The 19,506-nt window shown below is 35.0% G+C and overlaps 1 protein-coding gene and 1 long non-coding RNA gene across 4 annotated transcripts; one reads left to right on the top strand and one right to left on the bottom strand.

Moving 5' to 3' along the window:
* The first annotated feature begins 20 nt into the window (after positions 1-20).
* LOC130944822 (uncharacterized) lies at positions 21-13,389 on the top strand. Of its 3 annotated transcripts, none has more exons than XR_009072161.1 (5): positions 21-132; positions 607-696; positions 868-942; positions 1,091-1,197; positions 8,450-8,687. It is a non-coding gene; the product is annotated as an uncharacterized LOC130944822 (long non-coding RNA). The 3 variants fall into 3 exon arrangements; XR_009072162.1 differs by lacking the exon at positions 8,450-8,687 and adding an exon at positions 13,268-13,389 and having other exon boundaries at positions 28-132; positions 862-942; XR_009072160.1 differs by having other exon boundaries at positions 28-132; positions 862-942.
* LOC130944821 (uncharacterized) lies at positions 614-18,396 on the bottom strand. The gene is given in 30 exon segments (XM_057873366.1): positions 614-1,034; positions 1,793-2,166; positions 2,349-2,600; positions 2,831-2,942; positions 3,164-3,468; positions 3,553-3,765; positions 4,080-4,614; positions 5,122-5,522; positions 5,699-5,950; positions 6,292-6,403; positions 6,601-6,905; positions 6,997-7,206; positions 7,453-7,945; positions 8,472-8,648; positions 9,084-9,481; positions 9,673-9,924; positions 10,149-10,260; positions 10,365-10,672; positions 10,764-10,976; positions 11,968-12,200; positions 12,203-12,444; positions 13,371-13,505; positions 14,297-14,688; positions 14,870-15,121; positions 15,692-15,803; positions 15,985-16,298; positions 16,396-16,608; positions 16,829-17,273; positions 17,923-17,972; positions 18,299-18,396. Coding segments are annotated over 29 exon segments (7,626 nt in total). The 5' UTR covers positions 17,952-17,972; positions 18,299-18,396; the 3' UTR covers positions 614-799.
* Between the last annotated feature and the right edge of the window lie 1,110 nt (positions 18,397-19,506).

Here is a 19,506-nt window from a genome sequence, read left to right as displayed (position 1 = left end):
TTTTCATTATTATTATTTTGAGTTTTTTCAGCTCAACTCGATTGCTTCAACCTCTTAACTACGACAGTGATCAGTGCCAGTCTGCCAGAAGAAGAATGAGAACCACGTTGCTCATTGATCGATCTTCGTAAGGTTCGTTTCTCCATTCTCTACAAGTAACCGCAACTTCATCTGCATCTGATTTCAATTTCCTGCAGTCATAATTTTTTATTTACACGATTTAGATTCCCGAAATTTCAACAGATTCTGTGTGTGTGTGTGTGAGAGAGAGAGAGAGAGATCTAAAATTTATGTGATTGTTTCTGTAAATGAATATATTTTCGTCTTGATCATTGTAGAGGCTGCGATTTCGCGTATTGTACATTCTTAAGCTTGTTAGTATGGGAGTTCGAAAAAGTCTGAAATTCGTATCATAATAGCTGTTGCGCAATTTCGAAATAAAGAAGGTTGGCTTAGTCTTGTCAATCCGGCACAACAATTTTTTATGGCTAATTTGGACTTTTGTTGATTATACTATCTTTGCATATTTCTCTTAGTTTCAGAGAGTATCCAATTTCTGATATTTTTGTTGATTATACTATCTGTGCATATTTCTCTTGGTTTCAGAGAGAAAATTTAGACAAGAAATGAGTGTAGATTTTGAAGTTGAAAGTAAATGAGATGAATGTGAATGAACAAGTGGAACATAACATACAGGTCAGTTTTTTTGGCTTTACATCATCTTTTCATCCATAATACTCCAATGTTCTGAAGAATGCAATAGATTTTATCATGAGCATATGATATACATCACTTTGGTCTATGGCATCCTCTTGCGCTTGCCACTTCGTGTGGGTTGTAATGCTTTGCATGATAAGTTAGATACAGGTACTTTGGATGCAAAGCTTACTGAGGAGCTACACCATTGCTCGCTTCCAATAGCATGCAGCTCTTGTGCTTCATGTATGCTCTCTTTGCCTTCTTTTTTTCGGTGCTGACGCCAAGCTACTTGTATGAAACATGCAGCCCATGTCCTCCATTGCGGGGAAAAGAACCTGCATTAACAATGCTGAATAAGCTAATAAAATGTATTTGCTTTTTCTGTTTTCAGGTAAGATGGTGGTTATTCTATGATCTTATGATAATTCAAACATTCTCTCAAGCACATTTCTACATACAATTGCAGTTATCACTTATCAGTGATAACTCCTGTATCAGGTTGGTCCTCAAACACTTAAATTATCGCTATTAATACTATTTCTAATTTGTGGCTAACACACTTGAGGGAAAGTTGTGTCTGTATATTCACTATAAACAACCATATACAAGATGTATCACACATATATGATAAAACGATATGTAATCTAATCCTCTATAAGATAAACCACATCCACAGTTATCTTAGTTATCCTATAACAGATTCTAATCTAATACCATACATAATCACTCTACCGTTGGTCCAAGTGATTTGCCACTTATCTTATGAACTGGGGCCTTAGGCTTGAGTCTACCGAAAGAAATATTGAAATGAAATAAAGAAAATTAGTGTTCAAGACTCTTACTTTTCATACTAACCTGACCCAACCCTAATCAAATTAGCTAGAGTCTAATAGAATATGAATAATGGTGGTTTAGGCCCAAAAAATATATGATGGGATGACCTAACCAAATTCCTTCGAATCTAAACAAAAGTCTTAATTTTGGATAGTTACTGCACCAGGTATTCTATTCTCTAGACTTCTGTACTAGATTGTAATGACGAATTATCAACGAGATAAAAAAAAAAAAAGGAAGACATATAGAGAAGCCTTGCCTGTAATAGTGACGGATCTTTTCGTTGTTTTTATTAAGGTCTTGAAATTGTGAAAAAACAAACTTCAAGTCATCAGCCATGAGAACAAAAGCTTCAACTTCTGTTATTGTTTCAATTGATCTTCTTGAAATGGGTAATTGATTTGAGGAGTTCGGATAAAAGGCCCACGTAATAAGCTCTTCTCCACAGAAGTCACCAGCCTTGAAGAAAACATTTGTTGTGGCACAAGCAAGTTGTCCGCGTATAATAAAGAGCATTTCATCAATCAGATCTCCTTTGCAAACAATTCTGCTGTTCTCTGTATAAAGGACTGGCTTTAATCTGGCACACATGGCATCCAGTAGATGTCTGTCCATGATCTCAAGGATTGGTACCTATAATAGTTTTGGTTCACTTTGAGAGTAAATTTTTATATATATTCATCTAATCAATGCTAAGTTTTAAAAACAAATCGGCATCTATCATCACTACACCGAAGACACAAAAGATATATTTAGTTGATGGGATACAAAATCAATATTTAAATTGAGCGAAGATGATTATGAATGGTACCCACTCTTCTAAGTAAATCCGAGCAGAGATGACGCTTTATGTCCATTCTGAGATCTTTAGGGAGACTGCCAATTATTCCTTCCTCCTCAACACCCCTATTTTGTTGCCACTTGTATTGTTCATACCTCCTAATTCTTTCCTTCAAAGTGTCTGGTAGCATGCGGTGGGACATCCAGCGCTCTATGTCTCTTCTTTTGAATTTCATCTCATCAAATCTTATCTCTTCGACTCTTAGGGATGTAGATTGTAGATATTTCTGTTTTAGTGTTCAACACAACCCATGAGCGCATTAGAATCTATCTCATTACCATTTTAATATTTACTCCATCACAAACATCATTTTACTGTCTCAACAACATAGGAAAAAGGGTAAAAAAAAGTGACTGATGAATTGCAATATCTGTGGCTACTTACGAGTGTTGTCAGTTACTTGCACAGATATATGCAAGAACTCTGTCATATATACTCCTAATAACCAAGAATTACCTGCATGATTCCTATAAGTGATGAGAACAGAATCAATCCCAATACGGCAATGAAGATAGCAAAGATATTCTCCCAAATGTAAGTACTGCATTGAAGGTTCTGCCCAAGAGAACTGCAAAATATGATAAACATTATGACTTCAGGAATGCTTTTAAGCTCAATCTTCAAATCATTCTATAAATGTATTGATTGTTAGGTATCATACAAATTGATGGATGTAAATCCATTAAAAATATTAAGAATGAAATACAGGCAAAGAAATCTATAAAATTTTCAATTCATAGAAAATGAATCTTGCTTGTGCAGTCAACTAAGATAAAAGTTGTTCTCCACCTTAGATTGCAGAAACCCCACCAGAAGCAGAAGAAGAACTTCTGAGGAAACTCTGTAACTGATTCAACCACGCGTGATTGTAAAGCTGTTGTAAAAATACCAAAATTGAAAACTGTTGAATCTGTACTATTATCAGGATCAACATGAGCGCATGTTGAAGTGTTCAAAAGTGATAGAACATCTTGCTTGTAGTGTTGTCCACAGCTAAGGTAGGATGCAGTGGAGTATTTATTATGCTTCAAGTGTGTCTGCCAACATCGAACCTCTGATTCTACTGAAAGTAGATACCAAAAAGCTCCAATTCCCTGGTATGCAGCATGTCCATGGCGGTCATAACATGGTAACTAGGAACATAGATGAGGTGATAACAAGCAATAAAATTAACTTACATGACTTGCTAGCATGTAAATGAAAAGATTAAAGGCTGCTCCTGACCATGCTGTCTTGGTCATTATGCCATAAGTTCTGGTTACTTCTTTGAATAACAGATAGAGTCGCAAAACTCTTGGCACATACTGAACTATTATTGTGTACTTCAGCAAGTTCTTTGCCACGAATGGAACTGAGCAATTTGGGATTGGAATGATAGCTAAGGTGACCATCTAAGAAAACATTAGAATTGTAAAACTCCACCAAATTTTGTCTTTCACATCAAACTAAATTGAAATATTATTAGTGAGTGGTGATGCATTCAACTTTGATGCCATGATACTTCTCATAGGAAAATATTTTGCTTCCAGTAACTTAGAGGAATGTTCTCCCCTCTTTTGTTTAGGATATAAAAATCATTTCATGTGGTTAGCTATATACCTAGAGGTTCTAACGATCCCTGGTTCAGATAAAATATGGATAATGATTCACCAAAAACAAATACATCTAAATTTAGAAAGACTCAATGAGCAGAAGAGACATATACCTGTGGAAGTGGAATAATTGATAGAATGTCAATGATGAAATGAGAACCTAAGTATCTCCTCACTATAGCACTAATGTTGCCAATCAGCATACCCGTTCTAAACACATTAGTAGAAGGAGGAATGAACTTGATTCCAAACTGAAATATCATGTGAAGAATGTAGAAAAGATCAAAGAATGTGCGAAGAACACATGCAGTAATCTTTAAGTTTCTATTCAAACTAAGGCATTTTAACTCTTCATTGATCACTGGGACATAAAAGAAAAGAGGGTCCACAAAGATTGCCATCACACATGTAACCACACAAATTTTGTTCCATTTACGAAATAGAGGCCCCTGTGGATCAAGAACTTTGATCCTAGAAGCAAAACTTTTTGTTGGTCCATCACTTGCAGGACTTGTCCCTGATTGAACTTGTCTTTCTTGAAATCCATCAATAGCAGAGTTATTCTTCTTAGCCCTCTTTTTCTGGTATCGACGCCAAGCTGCTTGTATGAAACATGCAGCCCATGTTCTCCATTGAAGGGAATAGAACCTGGAGAAACATTGTTGAATAAAGTTAGGAAGCATATTCACTTTCTTCAGTTTTCATATTTAAGATCAAACCTATTATGCCATCTTTAACATAGTTCTGCGTCCCCTTCTTACAACTACAATTTTGAATGATGACTGCTACGACTACTATAAGGAGGTTCATCAAATAGTTTCGGTCATCATGATTGATATTATTACTAAAGTTGTGCCTAACATGATTGAATATCCACAATAATGTTGATTCAAGAAATTCAGAAGTATTCCCTCTTCAATAAGGTTCGGGTTTGATTCGCGTGAATAGCAAAAATTATGCTGGAACTGCTAAACTGTAGTAAGCCTAGTATAATATAACCAAAGTACTCTTAGAATCTAAACATAAGTCTTAGTTTTGGATGATTTCTGCACCTGGTGTCCTATATGTGTTACTTGTGTAACACTTTTAAACAAGAATGTACTGATCAATGTCCAAGGTGAAAAAAAAAAAGGGGAAAACACTGTTAAGCCTTGCCTGAAAGTATGCTGGAGATGTTTGCTGTTTATGAGATGTCTAAGTTGGGAAGCAACAGACTTCAAGTCCTCAGCCTTGATGGCGAAGGCTTCAACTTCAGATATGGTTTCTATTGTTCTAGTTGAAATGGGTAGATATGAGGAGGAGTTAGGATTCAAGGCCCATGTCAGGAGCTCTTCTCCACATAAGTCACCAGCCCTGAGCAAAGAGGAGTAGAAGAAACCAGGTCTTCCGCTATTTGTTGTGCAACTAGTCAGGTTTCCATGCTTAATGAAGAGTATTTCATCAACAGAATCTCCTTCACATACAATGCAGCTATTCTTGGTATAAAGAACTGGCTTTAGTTTATAACACAGAGCATGCAAGACCTGTCTATCTATTATGCTCTTAAATGTTGGTACCTGAAGCAATAACAATGTAAAAGTTTAATATGTAATTATACAATTATATAATAATCTTGCCATTAAAACTTGACTTTTATTGTAACTACCTAAAAAGTCACATAAAAATTTGATATGATTAGTTGATAGTATCACACTTTATTTTGGATTAGGAACATATTATGAATGATACTCACTCTTCTAATTAAATCCGAGCAAAGATGATACTTTATGTCCCTTCTGAGGTCTTTAGGGAGATTTAGTATTAATGCTTCCTCATCAACACCCCTATATTCTTGCCATTTGAATTGTTCATACCTTCTAATTCTTTCCTTCAAACAGTGAGGTAGCATACGGTAGGACATCCACCATTCTATGTCCCTCCATTTCATTTTCATCTGTTCAAATCTCATCTCCTCAACTCTTACAGTTGTAGATTGTAGATATTTCTGCAACAAAATTCAACACATGAATTCATTACTTGAGTGAGGCTCAAATAATGTAGTTTGGTTCTATTGGAAGGAGAGTGAACTTTGCCCATTTCTAAAGTCCAGAACTTTTTGCCATCTTGATCATCCATCAGAAACATCATCCAAGTTTCTCTACAACAAAAGTGAGGGAAAAGAAAGAAAAAGTTAAAAAAAATCATAGCAAAAGGCATACAAATAGCACTATCTATGGCTACTCACTATGGCCATGTACTGATATGATCACACAATATGTGCAAGACTATCATCATTTGTATAATTTCATGTCATGTTCACAATCCTATGTCCTAACCAAGAATTACCTCCATGTTTCCAATAAGTGATGCGAACAGAACCGATCCAAAGATGGCAATGTAGATAGCAAAAACATTCTCCCAAATATAAGTACTAGACAGGAGGTTTTGCCCTAGAGAACTGCAAAACAGTAGGACAAAAATTATTGCTTTAGGAATGCATTAATTGTATACATTTTTCAAAGGTGTCATAAAAACTAATGAATGATATATTTTAGTTTCGAATGAAATTAAGATGATAAGGATATCTAACTTAAGTTCATGGAACATGAAATCTATCTGCATATGTAGGCAACAAAATAAAGGTAGTTCACCAACCTTAGATTGCACAATCCCCACCAAAAGCAAAAGAAGAACTTCTGAGGAAAATTTGTGGTTGAATCTACCACACGAGACTGTAAAGCTGGTGCAAAGATTCCAAAATTGAAAATTGTTGGATCGATGTTATTAGGATTACTGTAAGTGCAAGAAGTAGTACTATTCAAAAGTAATAGAACATCGTGTTTGTAGTATTGTCCACAGCTAAGGTAGGATTCTGTAGAGAATTTAGTATGTTTCAACTGTGTATGCCAACACCGAAGCTCTGATTCTACCGAAAATAGATACCAGAAAGATCCAACTACCTGGTATGCAACATGTTCGTGGTGGTCATAAAACTTAGCATGATGACTACGAAAATATATAAGATGATAACAAGCAACAAACTCTGCTTACATGGCTTGCTAACATATAGAGAAAAAGATTATAAATAGCTCCAGCCCATGTCTGAGTCAATATCCCAGAAGTTCCTGTTACTTCTTTGAATAGTTGATAGGATCGGAGAAGTCTTGGCACATATTGAGCTATTATTGTGTACTTCAACAAGTTCTTTGCTACATATGGAACTGAGCAATTTGGGATTGGAATTACGGCTAAGATGACCACCTAAGAACACATTAAGATGTTAATATCATCTCAATACTACTGATGCCTTCTAGATAGCAAGTAACTTGTCATAGAAAAATAATTCACTATGAAGATAACTCAATAGGCACATAGTTCTGTTTATTGGGTTAATTATATAGTTAGAGGCTCTAAACATTAATGAATCAGAAAAGTCCTAAATGTTTTATGCTACATAAAAAATACAAGCCCTTCTGACTTGAAAAGGACTGAACTAGAGGCAAATACCTGTGGAAGTGGAATAATTGATAGAATATCAATAATGAAATCTGAACGCAAGTATTTCTTCACAGTGGTAGTAGTCTCATCAATCAGCTCACCCCTTCCCAACATACATGAAGAAGGTGCAATAAACCCTGCTCTAAACTGAATTATGATCCTAAGAATGTATAAAAGATCCAAGAGTGTGCGAAGAACACAAGCAGTGATCTTTAGTTTTTCATCCAGCCTAAGGCATTTCTCTGTGTCATTGATCACTGGGAGGTAAAAGAAAAGAGGGTCCACATATATTGCCATCACACATGTGATTAGAAAAATTTTGTTCCATTTCTGAAATAGTGGCCCCTGTGGATCAATAACTTGGCTCCAAATAGTCAACTTTATGGTTGGTCCATCACTTGTTAGACTCAAACATGATTTAACTTTTCTTTTTAGAAATTTCTCACTAATGCAACCACTCTTCTCAGTTATTGCAGTTGACTCTAATCTCTGATCCTCAAACCTGCATAGAAATATCAACTCAGTAAGAAAGTAGCTTGAAATAGGACTCATCTATATGTTAGCATCAACTAGTTTCCATCAACAAATATCATAAGATCAAATATCTAAGAGGCCAATTCAGAATTCAACGTCTGTATACTGTTATCCAAAGTTAAGATGATATGATGATCAAAGCTCTGGATGTAATAATGGCGTCTATGGGCTACGGACAACCTACCCCATTGTCGCTGAATAGTTAATATTCTAGATGAACAAATCAGTTATGAAAGTGAACATAAGATCAGGAACTTGAACTACAAATAAAGCTGTTAATCTTGTCCTAAACTCATATTTGGCCTTCAATTTAAACTTTTAAACTGCTTGTAATTAACTATAGTCTTGTAGTAATCTTTGTAACATCAATCATAATTGAATTTTTTTTTATTTGGCAAATCAAATCATGCGGAAGAGCTTTTACTTTTTTTTTTTCTGAGTGAAGGAAATAAATAATTGCCACTTCACGCAGTTGGAAAGCACTGGATGCAAACCTTGATACATATACAGATGCGGCAGAGCTTGGTGAAGATGCATGCCCATCCTGATTTGCAAAAGCATCTAGTTCTTCTGCTTCACAAGAGGCCCTCTCAGCCTTTTTTTGCAAGTATCGACGCCATGCTGCCTGTATCATACATGCAGCCCACGTCCTCCACTGCTGGGAGAAGAACCTGGAGACACATTGCTGAATAAGGTTTTGAATTCTATCTGCTTTTTTCTAATTTTCATGTTTAAGATGGAGTTACTTAGAAGATCCTTACCCTAATAACATGAGCAAGTAGGAATAATGACCTACAATAGGGTTGGTTGTTAAACGTATTTTTCATCACTATTGATAATGTTTCTATCTTATTTCGAATGCAATTGAATTATGTTGGTTTTGTACTCTTCCCCTTAATTAAGGTCTCGGGTTTAATACTCTTCAAATGCTGGTGGTGGTTTAAACAGACAATACACACACACATAGATGCACTTCAAAATCTAAACAAAGGTCATAATTTTGGATGACTTCTGCACCTTGTGTCCTATTCTCTAATACTAGACAAGAATATAAAGATGCATTATCAAGGAGAGGAAAAAGTAAAACATGTATTGTCAAGCCTTGCCTTAAAGTTTGCTCGAGTTGTTTGCTATTTATAAGATTTTGAAATTGAGATACAACAAACTTCAAGTCATCAGCCAATAGAGCAAATGCTTCAACTTCTGATATAGTGTCTACTGTTCTAGTTGAAATTGGTAATGGTAGATCTAAGGAGTTAGGACTCAAGGCCCATGTTAGAAGCTCTTCTCCACAAAAGTCACCAGCCGAGAGCAAGGATTTGACAGCACTAGATCTTCCATCATTTGTTGTGGTACTAGCAAGTTTTCCACTCATAACAAAGATCATTTCATCAATCAGATCTCCTTTGTAAACAATGTTGCTCTTCTCCGTGTAAAGGACTGGCTTCAGTCTATCACACATGCCATCCAACAACCTCTTGTCCACATTCTCAAGCATTGGCACCTGGTGTCATAAGAATATAAATGCTTAATTTATGCAAACGATATCCAGCCTTATGATTGTTGAAACAGTTATATTACTACTCCAGAAGGTTTAAAATATGTGATCTATTGATGGTAAAACATACATTATGCTGATAGTTTTAATTAAAGATAATTTATAGATTGGATGAGATGATCATAGATGATATTCACTTTTTTAAGTAAGTGCAAGCAAAGATGACGCTTTATGTCCCTTCGGAGATCTTTGGGGAGGTTTGCAATTAAGTCTTCCTCCTCAAGACCCTTGTTTTCTTGCCATTTGTATTGTTCATATCTTTTAATTCTTTCCTTCAAGTTTTTTGGTAGCTTACGGTGGGATATCCACCGCTCTACATCCCTCCTCTTGAATTTAATCTCCTCAAATCTCATGTCTTGAACTTTTACAGTTGCGGAATGTAGATATTTCTGTTACAGTACAACCCATAAATCCATTACTTACAGGAAATTCAAAAACATTTCCTAATTGGTTTCTGTTTTCATTTTAGTGTTTTCTATTTCGGTATTATGTTTCGAAAAAACTGGAACAAGTGAAAACAGGAAATGGAAACAGAAACTAATTAGGCTTCTGGTATTGCACCGAATATGTGCAAGAGCCCTATCATGTATAAGATTTCCTAACCAAGAGTTACCTGTACGTTTGCTATAAGTGAACAGAACAGAACCAGCCCAAAGATGGCTATGATGATAGCAAAGATATTCTCCCAAATATAAGTACTACACAGGAGGGTTTGCCCAAGAGCACTGTAAAATATGACAAACAAATCAAGGATATTATAAAGTTTCAGGTAAAAAAAAAAGATCAGTCTTGCATGTGTAGCCAAGAAAAGAAAAGATTGTTCACCAACATTAGATTGCGCAAACCCCACCAAAAGCAGAAGAAGAACTTCTGAGTGAAGTCTGTGGTTGATTCTACCACACGAGATTGTAGAGCTGGTGTAAATATTCCAAAGTCAAAAACTGTTGGATCTATGTTGTTTTCAGTATCAATGTAAGGGCAAGAAATAGAACTATTCAGCAGTGATAGAACATCTTGCTTATAGTATTGTCCACAGCTAAGGTAGGATTCGGTAGAGAAATTAGTATGTTTCAACTGTCCCTGCCAACAGCGAACCTTCGATTCTACTGACAATAAATACCATGAAGCTCCTATTACCTGGTATGCAACATGTTCTTGCTCATCATAAAACTGTTGATGATAAATAGGACCATTGATGAGTTGATAATGAGCAATAAAGTCAGCTTACATGACTTGCAACGATATAAAGAAGAAGATTATAAGCAGCTCCGAACCATGCTGTCTCAGTTAATGCCCCCCAAGTTTTTGTTTCTTCTTTGAATAACTGATAGAGTCGCAGAAGTCTTGGTACATACTGAGATATTACTGTGTACTTCAACAGATTCTTTACCATGTATGGAACTGAGCATCTTGGGATTGGAACAATAGCTAAGATGACCATCTGAGGAAAAATAAAATTAGGACTGTCAAAATTAACAGTGAACTCAATTGTTCTTCTCATCATAGAAAAGTATTGTTGCCTTCTTTCTGGATATCACGGTACTTGTTGTAGGAAAATACTTTCATCTAAGGTTAACATAAAGGAATGTCTTCCATCCAGGATATAAAAATCATTTCATGGGGTTAACTATGTTTCAAGGGATTCTAACCATCAATGGTTCAGATAAACTCAAAATATTTTGCTAAACTAAAGTCTTTTATTTGTTTAATGATGCCACTGTTGTCATAGCCATGAGTTGCTGCCACTAGTTAGGTAGTTACTGCAACAAAAGTTAACATAGTTCATTTCAGCAAGTTATGCAGGGTTATGATGATCACTTCTTATCATTACCCTGTCTTAACCATCTCGTATAAGTTTCTTTTGTAGATGCATGTTGTGTGTACAAGTTATTTTTCAGAAAATTGATTTCTGCACTAATAAATACCGTAACAGCCCCAATGAGATTACTGAGGTCAGAGGAGAATGGAATAGAAGTTTCTAAGAATCATAAAGGGAAGATTCCTCCCTTGCCTTTTTCATTACAGTAGCAAGAAGACAGGAGTAGTATGGGAAAAAGCGCAATTAGGAATATATTTGTAACAAACTTGCCACATGGGCCAGGGAATGAGGAAATCATGAGGAGAGTATTTGACTAACAGAATAGAGAGTGAGTGAGCAGATTTTGGAGTGAGTATTGGAATGGGCATCGAGAGAGGCTGGCTCTCTAATCACAACCCTATCATTTTCCCTTTTCTGTATTTCTGCATTATCCTATATTCAATAATAGTACAGGGGTGAGATCATCTCGATCCATCCTTCTGTTTCTTCTTCCTCTGTGTGTGTGTGGGTGCACTCTAATTCGTGTAGGTACCGGTTGTTACAAGTACACAACAAAGCAAGCATGCCTGAACTCTAAATTAAGAACAACATAACGAGTAAAAGATGCAGATACCTGTGGAAGTGGAATGATTGATAGAATGTCAATGACAAAATGTGAACTTAAGTATCTTTTGATTATAGCACCAGTGTCATCAACCAGCATACCCCTTACAAATACGCGAGAAGAAGGAGCAATAAACCCAGTTCTAAACTGAAAGATGATATGAAGAACATAGAAAAGATCAAAGAATGTGCGAAGAACACATGCAGTAATCTTTAGCTTTTTATCCAAGTTAAGGCATTTCACCCGTCATTGATCACTGGGATGTAAAAGAAAAGAGGGTCAACAGATATTGCCATCACACTTGTGATCACAAAAATTTTGTTCCATTTCTGAAGTAGTGATCCCTGTGGGTCAAGAACTTTGATCCTTGTAACCACCTTTTTTATTGGTCCATTACTTGATAGGCTTACTCTTGATTTATGTTTTCTATTGTGAAATCCAACATCAGTAGAATCATTTGATGATGTTGACCTCTCATCATCAAGCCTGAACAAAAATATAAATTCAGTGAAGACATTGATTGAACACTTGGTAGCATCAACTAGCTTTCATCATTAACAAAAATCATAAGATCAAATCTCCAAGATGACAGTTATGTGGCTGAGGACTCTGTTCTCCAAAGTGAAAATAATCGGATGATCAAAGCTCATTAATAGCGGCCATACATTGGAGTAGGCTAGGGTTTGTGTGGTAGGAAGATGTAACCCTTTGTTGTTACTTGTTAGTTAGTCTAAATGACATTTGAACAAATTTTCAGCAAACTTAGGAAGATCAAGAACTTGAACCACAAAATTAGCATTTTAAATAAAGGAAAATACTTTAACTGACAGTAACAGTGTGGCAATAACATCAATCATAACTGAATTATTAGTTGCACTAATTTGTGTCAATTTGTCATACATCAGAGAATACCATTTAGAAATAGGTAATTTTTTTATACTTTTAGGCAAATCATTAAAAGTAACTTTTATCCTTTTATTTAATTTTTTCATGAACTGCCCAAGTGAACTAAATGAACCATTTATTTTGGGGAAAATTGTATTCACCTCCCTGCAAGTTAGGCAATATTACAATTTACACATGACACTTCCATTTTTAAAAATATACATAACCTCCCATGAGATTTAAGTTATATAATACTCTAGCATTCTTGTATTTTATAAAATGTGATACTAACATCGAAAACATGATACAGACTTCCTCTAAAGATTTCATGTGTAAAGATCACATAATTTCAAGGAAGTTGGTGTAACTTAGCCTTTTATTATGTGATACAAGTAAATGGATGCATTTCCTGGTACTTTGACAGGAGATGAAATCCATTGGATGAATTGACAGGGGATGTAATCCATTGAATGAAAACTTGATGCATATACAGAAGAGAGCGAGTGGGGGGAGTACTTGATACATACCCATCCTTACTTGTAAAAGCTTGTATGCCACGTTCTGCTTCACGTAATGCCTTCTCAATCTTCTTTTTCTGGTACCGACGCCAAGCTACTTGTATGAAACATGCAGCCCATGTCCTCCATTGATGGGAATAGAACCTGGAGATAATTGCTGAATGTGGTTAGCATATTTTTGTTTTCTTATATTTTCATGCTTAAGATGGAGTTGGTTAAGATCTTTGCCATAATCTCATATTCCCCACACCATTTTTTTCTACATGCAAATGCAATTATGAATGATAGCTTCTACTATATGGTTCAAATGGTGTTTTTTGCTATTGATATTATTGATAACTTGTGTGTGAGTATTGACTCATTGGTGATTCAATTACATTGGATGTTGTTTCCTTTTAAGTAAGTTGCGGATTTGATTCGTTTGAACTTTAAAAAAAAAAATACAAAATCAAAATAAAAAAAAAACTAGCAATGGGAAGTCTTAATCACATTGCAAACCAACTCAACTCTAGCACCATATGAGAAGACTTTAAACGATGATCGTTGTTTAGACCAAATAATAATTGATAGGGTGTTTTAAGTTCTAACCAAATTACTACCAGAATCTAAATAAAAGTTGTAGTTTTGGATGATTTCATCACCAAGTTCCCTGTTTCAACACTTCTACACCAGAATGTAAAGTTGGAGAAATGTTTATTTATTTATTTAATACTCCACCCTTTCTTGTACATTAAGTTTAATCACTCTACTTTCTACCATTGGATTAGTATGAGGCCCAAGTGATTTGGATTCCACACACTTATCCAATGGTAGAAGGAACTGAGTTGGTGTAATGTACAAGGAAAGGTGAAGAATACATGTAACACAACTATGAAAATGCAATGATGCATTATCTTATCAAGGAGGAAAAATATGAACTAATTGTCAAGCCTTGCCTGAAAGTGTGTTGGAGCTGTTTCATGTTCATAAGACGTTGAAACTGAATAGCAACAAGCTTCAAGTCATCAGCCATGAGAACAAAGGCTTCAACTCCTGTCAAAGTCTGTACTGTTCTAGTTGAAATGGGTAGATTTGAGGAGTTAGGATCCAAGGCCCATGCCAAAAGCTCTTCTCCACAAAAGTCACCAGCCTTGAGAAAACAGTTGAAGAAACTAGATCTCCCTCCATTTGTTGTTACAGAAGCAAGGCTTCCATCCATAATGAAGAGGATTTCTTCGACCGGATCTCCTTCACAAACAATGTAGCTGTCTTCTGTATAAAGGAATGGCTTCATTCTAATACACATTGCATCCAATAACTGGTTGTTCATGGCCTCAAGCATTGGCACCTAGAGAAACAAAAATATGAAATTTTCTTTTCATTACTCAGCGTAGATAATATAAGTCTAAAATATTTTTCAGAATTCATTGAATCATATATATAATACCACATCATAAAACTTGATTGACTTTTATTGTTGAATGATTGTCAGCATAAAACATTTCCTTTTTATAAATGGATGTACTCACTCTTCTAATTAACCGCAAGCAAATATGGCGCTTTATGTCCCTTCTGAGATCTTTAGGGAAGCTTCCAGTTAATGCTTCCTCCTCAACACCCCTATTTTGTTGCCATTTGTATTTATCATACCTTCTGATTCTTTCCTTCAAGGAGCTAGGTATCATTCTGTAGGACATCCAGTGCTCTACCTCCCTCCTTTTGATTTTCATCTCTTCAAATCTCATCTCTTCAACACTTATGCTTGTAGATTGTAGATATTTCTGTGACAATACATAAATTCATTACAAGTGGTGCAGCAGTTCAAAACTAGTTTAGTCAGTCTTTCTAGGTGACTGCTGTTTTCCCATGTTTAAAATCTGGTGGAGGATGACTCGTGAATTGCTCTATCTATGTATGTCTGTTAGGCTATGTTTGGTTTTGAAAACAGAAAAAGATAGGATGCTAAAAACATGACATAAAAGATAGAGACACAAAAAATTAGATAAACCATATAAGTTGAAACAAATTATAAAAAGTCCAATTTATACGCATTTTCTTTCTTACATTTAGGAAAAAAATATAATAGTAAAAAAATGTAGTTATGAAAAATTAATAGGGACATTGAGAGGAAAAATAATAAAATAAGTTGTGTCCTCTTACTAGTGTCTATGTGTCTCTCTTATAAAAAAGAATACAAAATACATTAATTTAGTGTCTCAGGATATAGATGTCTGTGTCCATGTCTCACTTGCCAAACATGATTTTATTTCTCAGTGTACTATGCTTGTAAACAAACGCAGCCTAAGACGACAAGGTCTTTTATATGATTGTAGTCCTAACTAAAAAGTCACCTGCATGTTTCCTATTAGTGATGAGAACAGAACCAATCCAAAGATCGCAATAAAGATAGCAAAGATATTCTCCCAAATATAAGTACTACCCAGGAGGTTTTGCCCAAGAGAACTGCAAAATAGGATAACAATCTGACTTTAGGAATGATTTTAAGTTGTCTCTTCAAATAAGAAGTTATGAATGATAAATTATAGAAACACTAGGAATGAAATTATGAACTAAAAGAATATCAAAAGTTTATAAAACATGAATATTGCATGCAAGTGAAGAACAGAAAAGTTTGTTCAGAAACCTTAAATTGCGCAAACCCCACCAAAAGCAGAAGAAGAACTTCTGAGTAAAACCTGTAGTTGATTCTACCACATGAGACTTCAGAGCTGGTGTAAATATCCCGAAATCGAAAACTGTTGGGTCTTTGCTGTTTTGAGGATCAATATCAATGTAAGGGCAAGTGTTAGAGCTGTTCAAAAGTGATAAAACATCTTGTTTGTAGTGTTGTCCACAGCTAAGGTAGGACTCAGCAGAGAATTTAGTGTGCTTCAACTTTGTGTGCCAACACCGGACCTCTGATTCCACCGAAAACAGATACCAAAAAGCTCCAACTACCTGGTATGCAACATGTTCTTGGTGGTCATAAAACTGTGCTTGATAGAAGATGATACGTGTTCAGGAGAGGTAATATTTAGCAATAAAATTAGCTTACATGACTTGCTAGCATACAGAGAAGAAGATTATAAGCAGCTCCAACCCATGCCGTCTCAGTCAGTGTGCCAAAAGCGTTGGTTATTTCTTTGAGTAGTAGATAAAGCCGCAGAAGCCTTGGCACATACTGAACAATTATTGTGTACTTCAGCATATTCTGAGCCAGATATGGAAGAGTGCGTTTTGGAACTGGTATGATAGGTAAGATGATCATCTATGAACACATTAAATTTGTTAAAACTGGCATCAAATAATGTTTTTCACATCAAGCTAAACTGCAAAATATTGTTCCTGATGCCTTCATATATTTTGGATTCCATGGTACTTGTTATAGTAAAAATGTAAAATGTTTTCCTCTGAAGGTAACTAATGATATACAAAAACACACGCATTGCTAACTTAAAGATTAGTGAATGAGTAGAAGAGGCAGATACCTGTGGAAGTGGAATAATTGATAGAATGTCAATGATGAAATTTGAAGTTAAGTATCTTTTCATTATAGCAATACTGTCATCAATTAACTCACCCCTTCCGAACACTCGAGAAGAAGGGGCAATAAACCCAGTTCCAAACTGAAAGATGATACGAAGAACATATAAAAGATCAAAGAATGTGCGAAGGACACATGCGGTGATCTTCAGTGTTTCATCCAAGTTGAGGCATTTTCCCTTGTCATTGATAACTGAGATGTAAAAGAAAAGAGGGTCCACAAAGATTGCCATGACACATGTGATCACAAATATTTTGTTCCATTTCTGAAGTAGTGGCTCATGTGGATTAAGAACTTTTCTCTTAGTAACCAATCTTTTGTTGAATTCATGACTAGCTGAATCATTCTTCTCAATACTCACAGATGAATCTGATCTCAAATCCTCAAGCCTGCATAGAAAAAAAAAAAAAAAAACTAAGTAAAATCTATTTTCCAAAAACAGCAAAAACCATAAGATAAAGCCTCTACATGGTATGCAACATTGTTTCTTGTTAGCCCAATTCTGGATGAACAAAATCTGTGACCGAGTGAAGTCAAGATCTTGAACCACCAATATGGAAGTTAACTATATTGTTCTTTATCCAATTCTGGGACTTGCCAAAACTAGGCAACTAGGACAGAGGGTAGTCTAATTAATAGCATGAATTGTCTCAAGTCTTGGTTGAGTCAAGTGTTTTGGCACTTATTTCCCCTTATACAAGGGATCTCAGTCTTGTGAATTGAAGAAAAACAAAAATGCTATTCGGCTATTTGTACAGCTATTAGAAATGCAGTTTTACTCTAACTTAAAAGGTTTGTAATTTCTGAAAAACAGGAAGCAAAACAAAGTTAAGAGATAGAATGAGTGGGATTCATAGTGCAGTCCAACAACTTTTAGTTGTGTCTAAATAAGATTGTTGTAGGTGAATTTGATCATTTTTCTTAGGAAAATCATTGAGTGAAGGATATGAAAAATAAGTCAATAACGTATTTTCTATTATAAGGAAATAAAATAAAAATGCAATAGTTTTGGCAAAACCAGGCTTTGACCAAACAAACCTTTCAAACTTCTGTTCCTTTGCAGCCATGATGATGCTTCTGCTGCTATTCTGCATTCATTAAGTCATTAAGTGAGAAAATTTTAAGCTTTATTTTCTTTTTAAAAAATTATATGTCAATAATTTATAACTTTGAAATTAATGTTGCAAAAATATAAAGCCAACCAGAAGAAGTCAACAACTTAGGCGTCAAGTCAACCTTCAAATAAAGCATGGGGAAACAAAAAAAATATATATAATTAAAAAAGAAAGGAAATCTGATTCATTTCATCTTCAAGAATCATGAGGCAAAGTCCAAAACCCTATTCTGAAAAGAGTAGAAAGAGAGGGAAACACAAAAAGAAAGGGAAAGTGCCTTCTGCATTTAACTTCCTTACCAGAAACCAAAGCAGATATAGTGAAAATTTTCTGAAAATAGAAAGTTCTACAGTAGTAAAAACAGCCTTCACAGAAGCATAATCACGTCCATTGAGTTCATGCAGCTATGATTATGAGAGTGAGAGAGAGAGAGATATATATATATATATATGAGAAGGGGGGCACAAAAAGTAAAATGAAGGATGTAGCATTGACCGAGAAGTGGACTTTGGACTAATGTTATTGAATACAGATCATAATCATAAAAAATGGCATCTTCATATTTTTTTTGGTTGCTCACGATATTTTCCGATCCGACAAGTCAAAGACTAATCCGTCGCGTATCTGAGCTCCATTTAAGGGTCTGTCGCTGGCAATGGGTTGCTGCATGCGTAAGGCGGGATTCGAACCTCCGATACTTGCTTAAGCGGACGAGTGAGTTAACCACTCGACCAACCCAAGTTGGTTAAATGGCATCTTCATATGATTTCCGCGTTCATCTTTCAACATCCAACTTTCATTTTAAGATAAAATAATATCACTCGGTGGAATATGGGCCAGAAGTGTGGAATTCGGTTAATTTTTGTGGAAATGGAAAAAAAATTGTGTAATCCAGTATCATAGTTAATTGAAGTGTTTTTCTTTGATATAAATTTAAATTTTTTTAAATTTTAAATAATAAATTTGACCCTCAATAGATTTTTATAGTGCATAAATTGGAGTGCATAAATCGAAAGATTCGATTTGTGGTGAGATAAAATTTTTTCGTTCTCAAGCAAATTGGATGGTTCAATTAGTATGTTTAAAAAAAATTTAATATTATAATACAAATCTGATGCTCAAACTTGCAATTTAAAAAAAAAATTTAAACTACAAATTTAACCTTTAGACTTATGATATTCATATAAACAAAAAATACACTAAGTTCCTACATTATTAAGAAACACCACTGTAACCCCAATATTAAAAATAAAAAGAGGTGAAATTTAGCTAATTACGACAAAATATTTGTGTCTACTATTTGAAAATAATATCACATGTGAATGGGGCCTATAATTTTGGCTGCACATTGTTGATATTAGTGTTTTTCTACTATATCATTTATACTCAAACATCCGTGAAGAAAAATTTAATGGTGTTTCTTTCACACTAATCACATTTTTTTATTTGTTTATCATTTCTTTTGTCAATTATCATAAAATATGTGTATAATAAATGCATGGTTGGT

This window comes from Arachis stenosperma, chromosome 8 (genome assembly GCF_014773155.1).
Source record: "Arachis stenosperma cultivar V10309 chromosome 8, arast.V10309.gnm1.PFL2, whole genome shotgun sequence".
NCBI classification, from domain to species: domain Eukaryota; kingdom Viridiplantae; phylum Streptophyta; class Magnoliopsida; order Fabales; family Fabaceae; genus Arachis; species Arachis stenosperma.
This window is presented reverse-complemented; position numbering and strand designations above follow the sequence as displayed.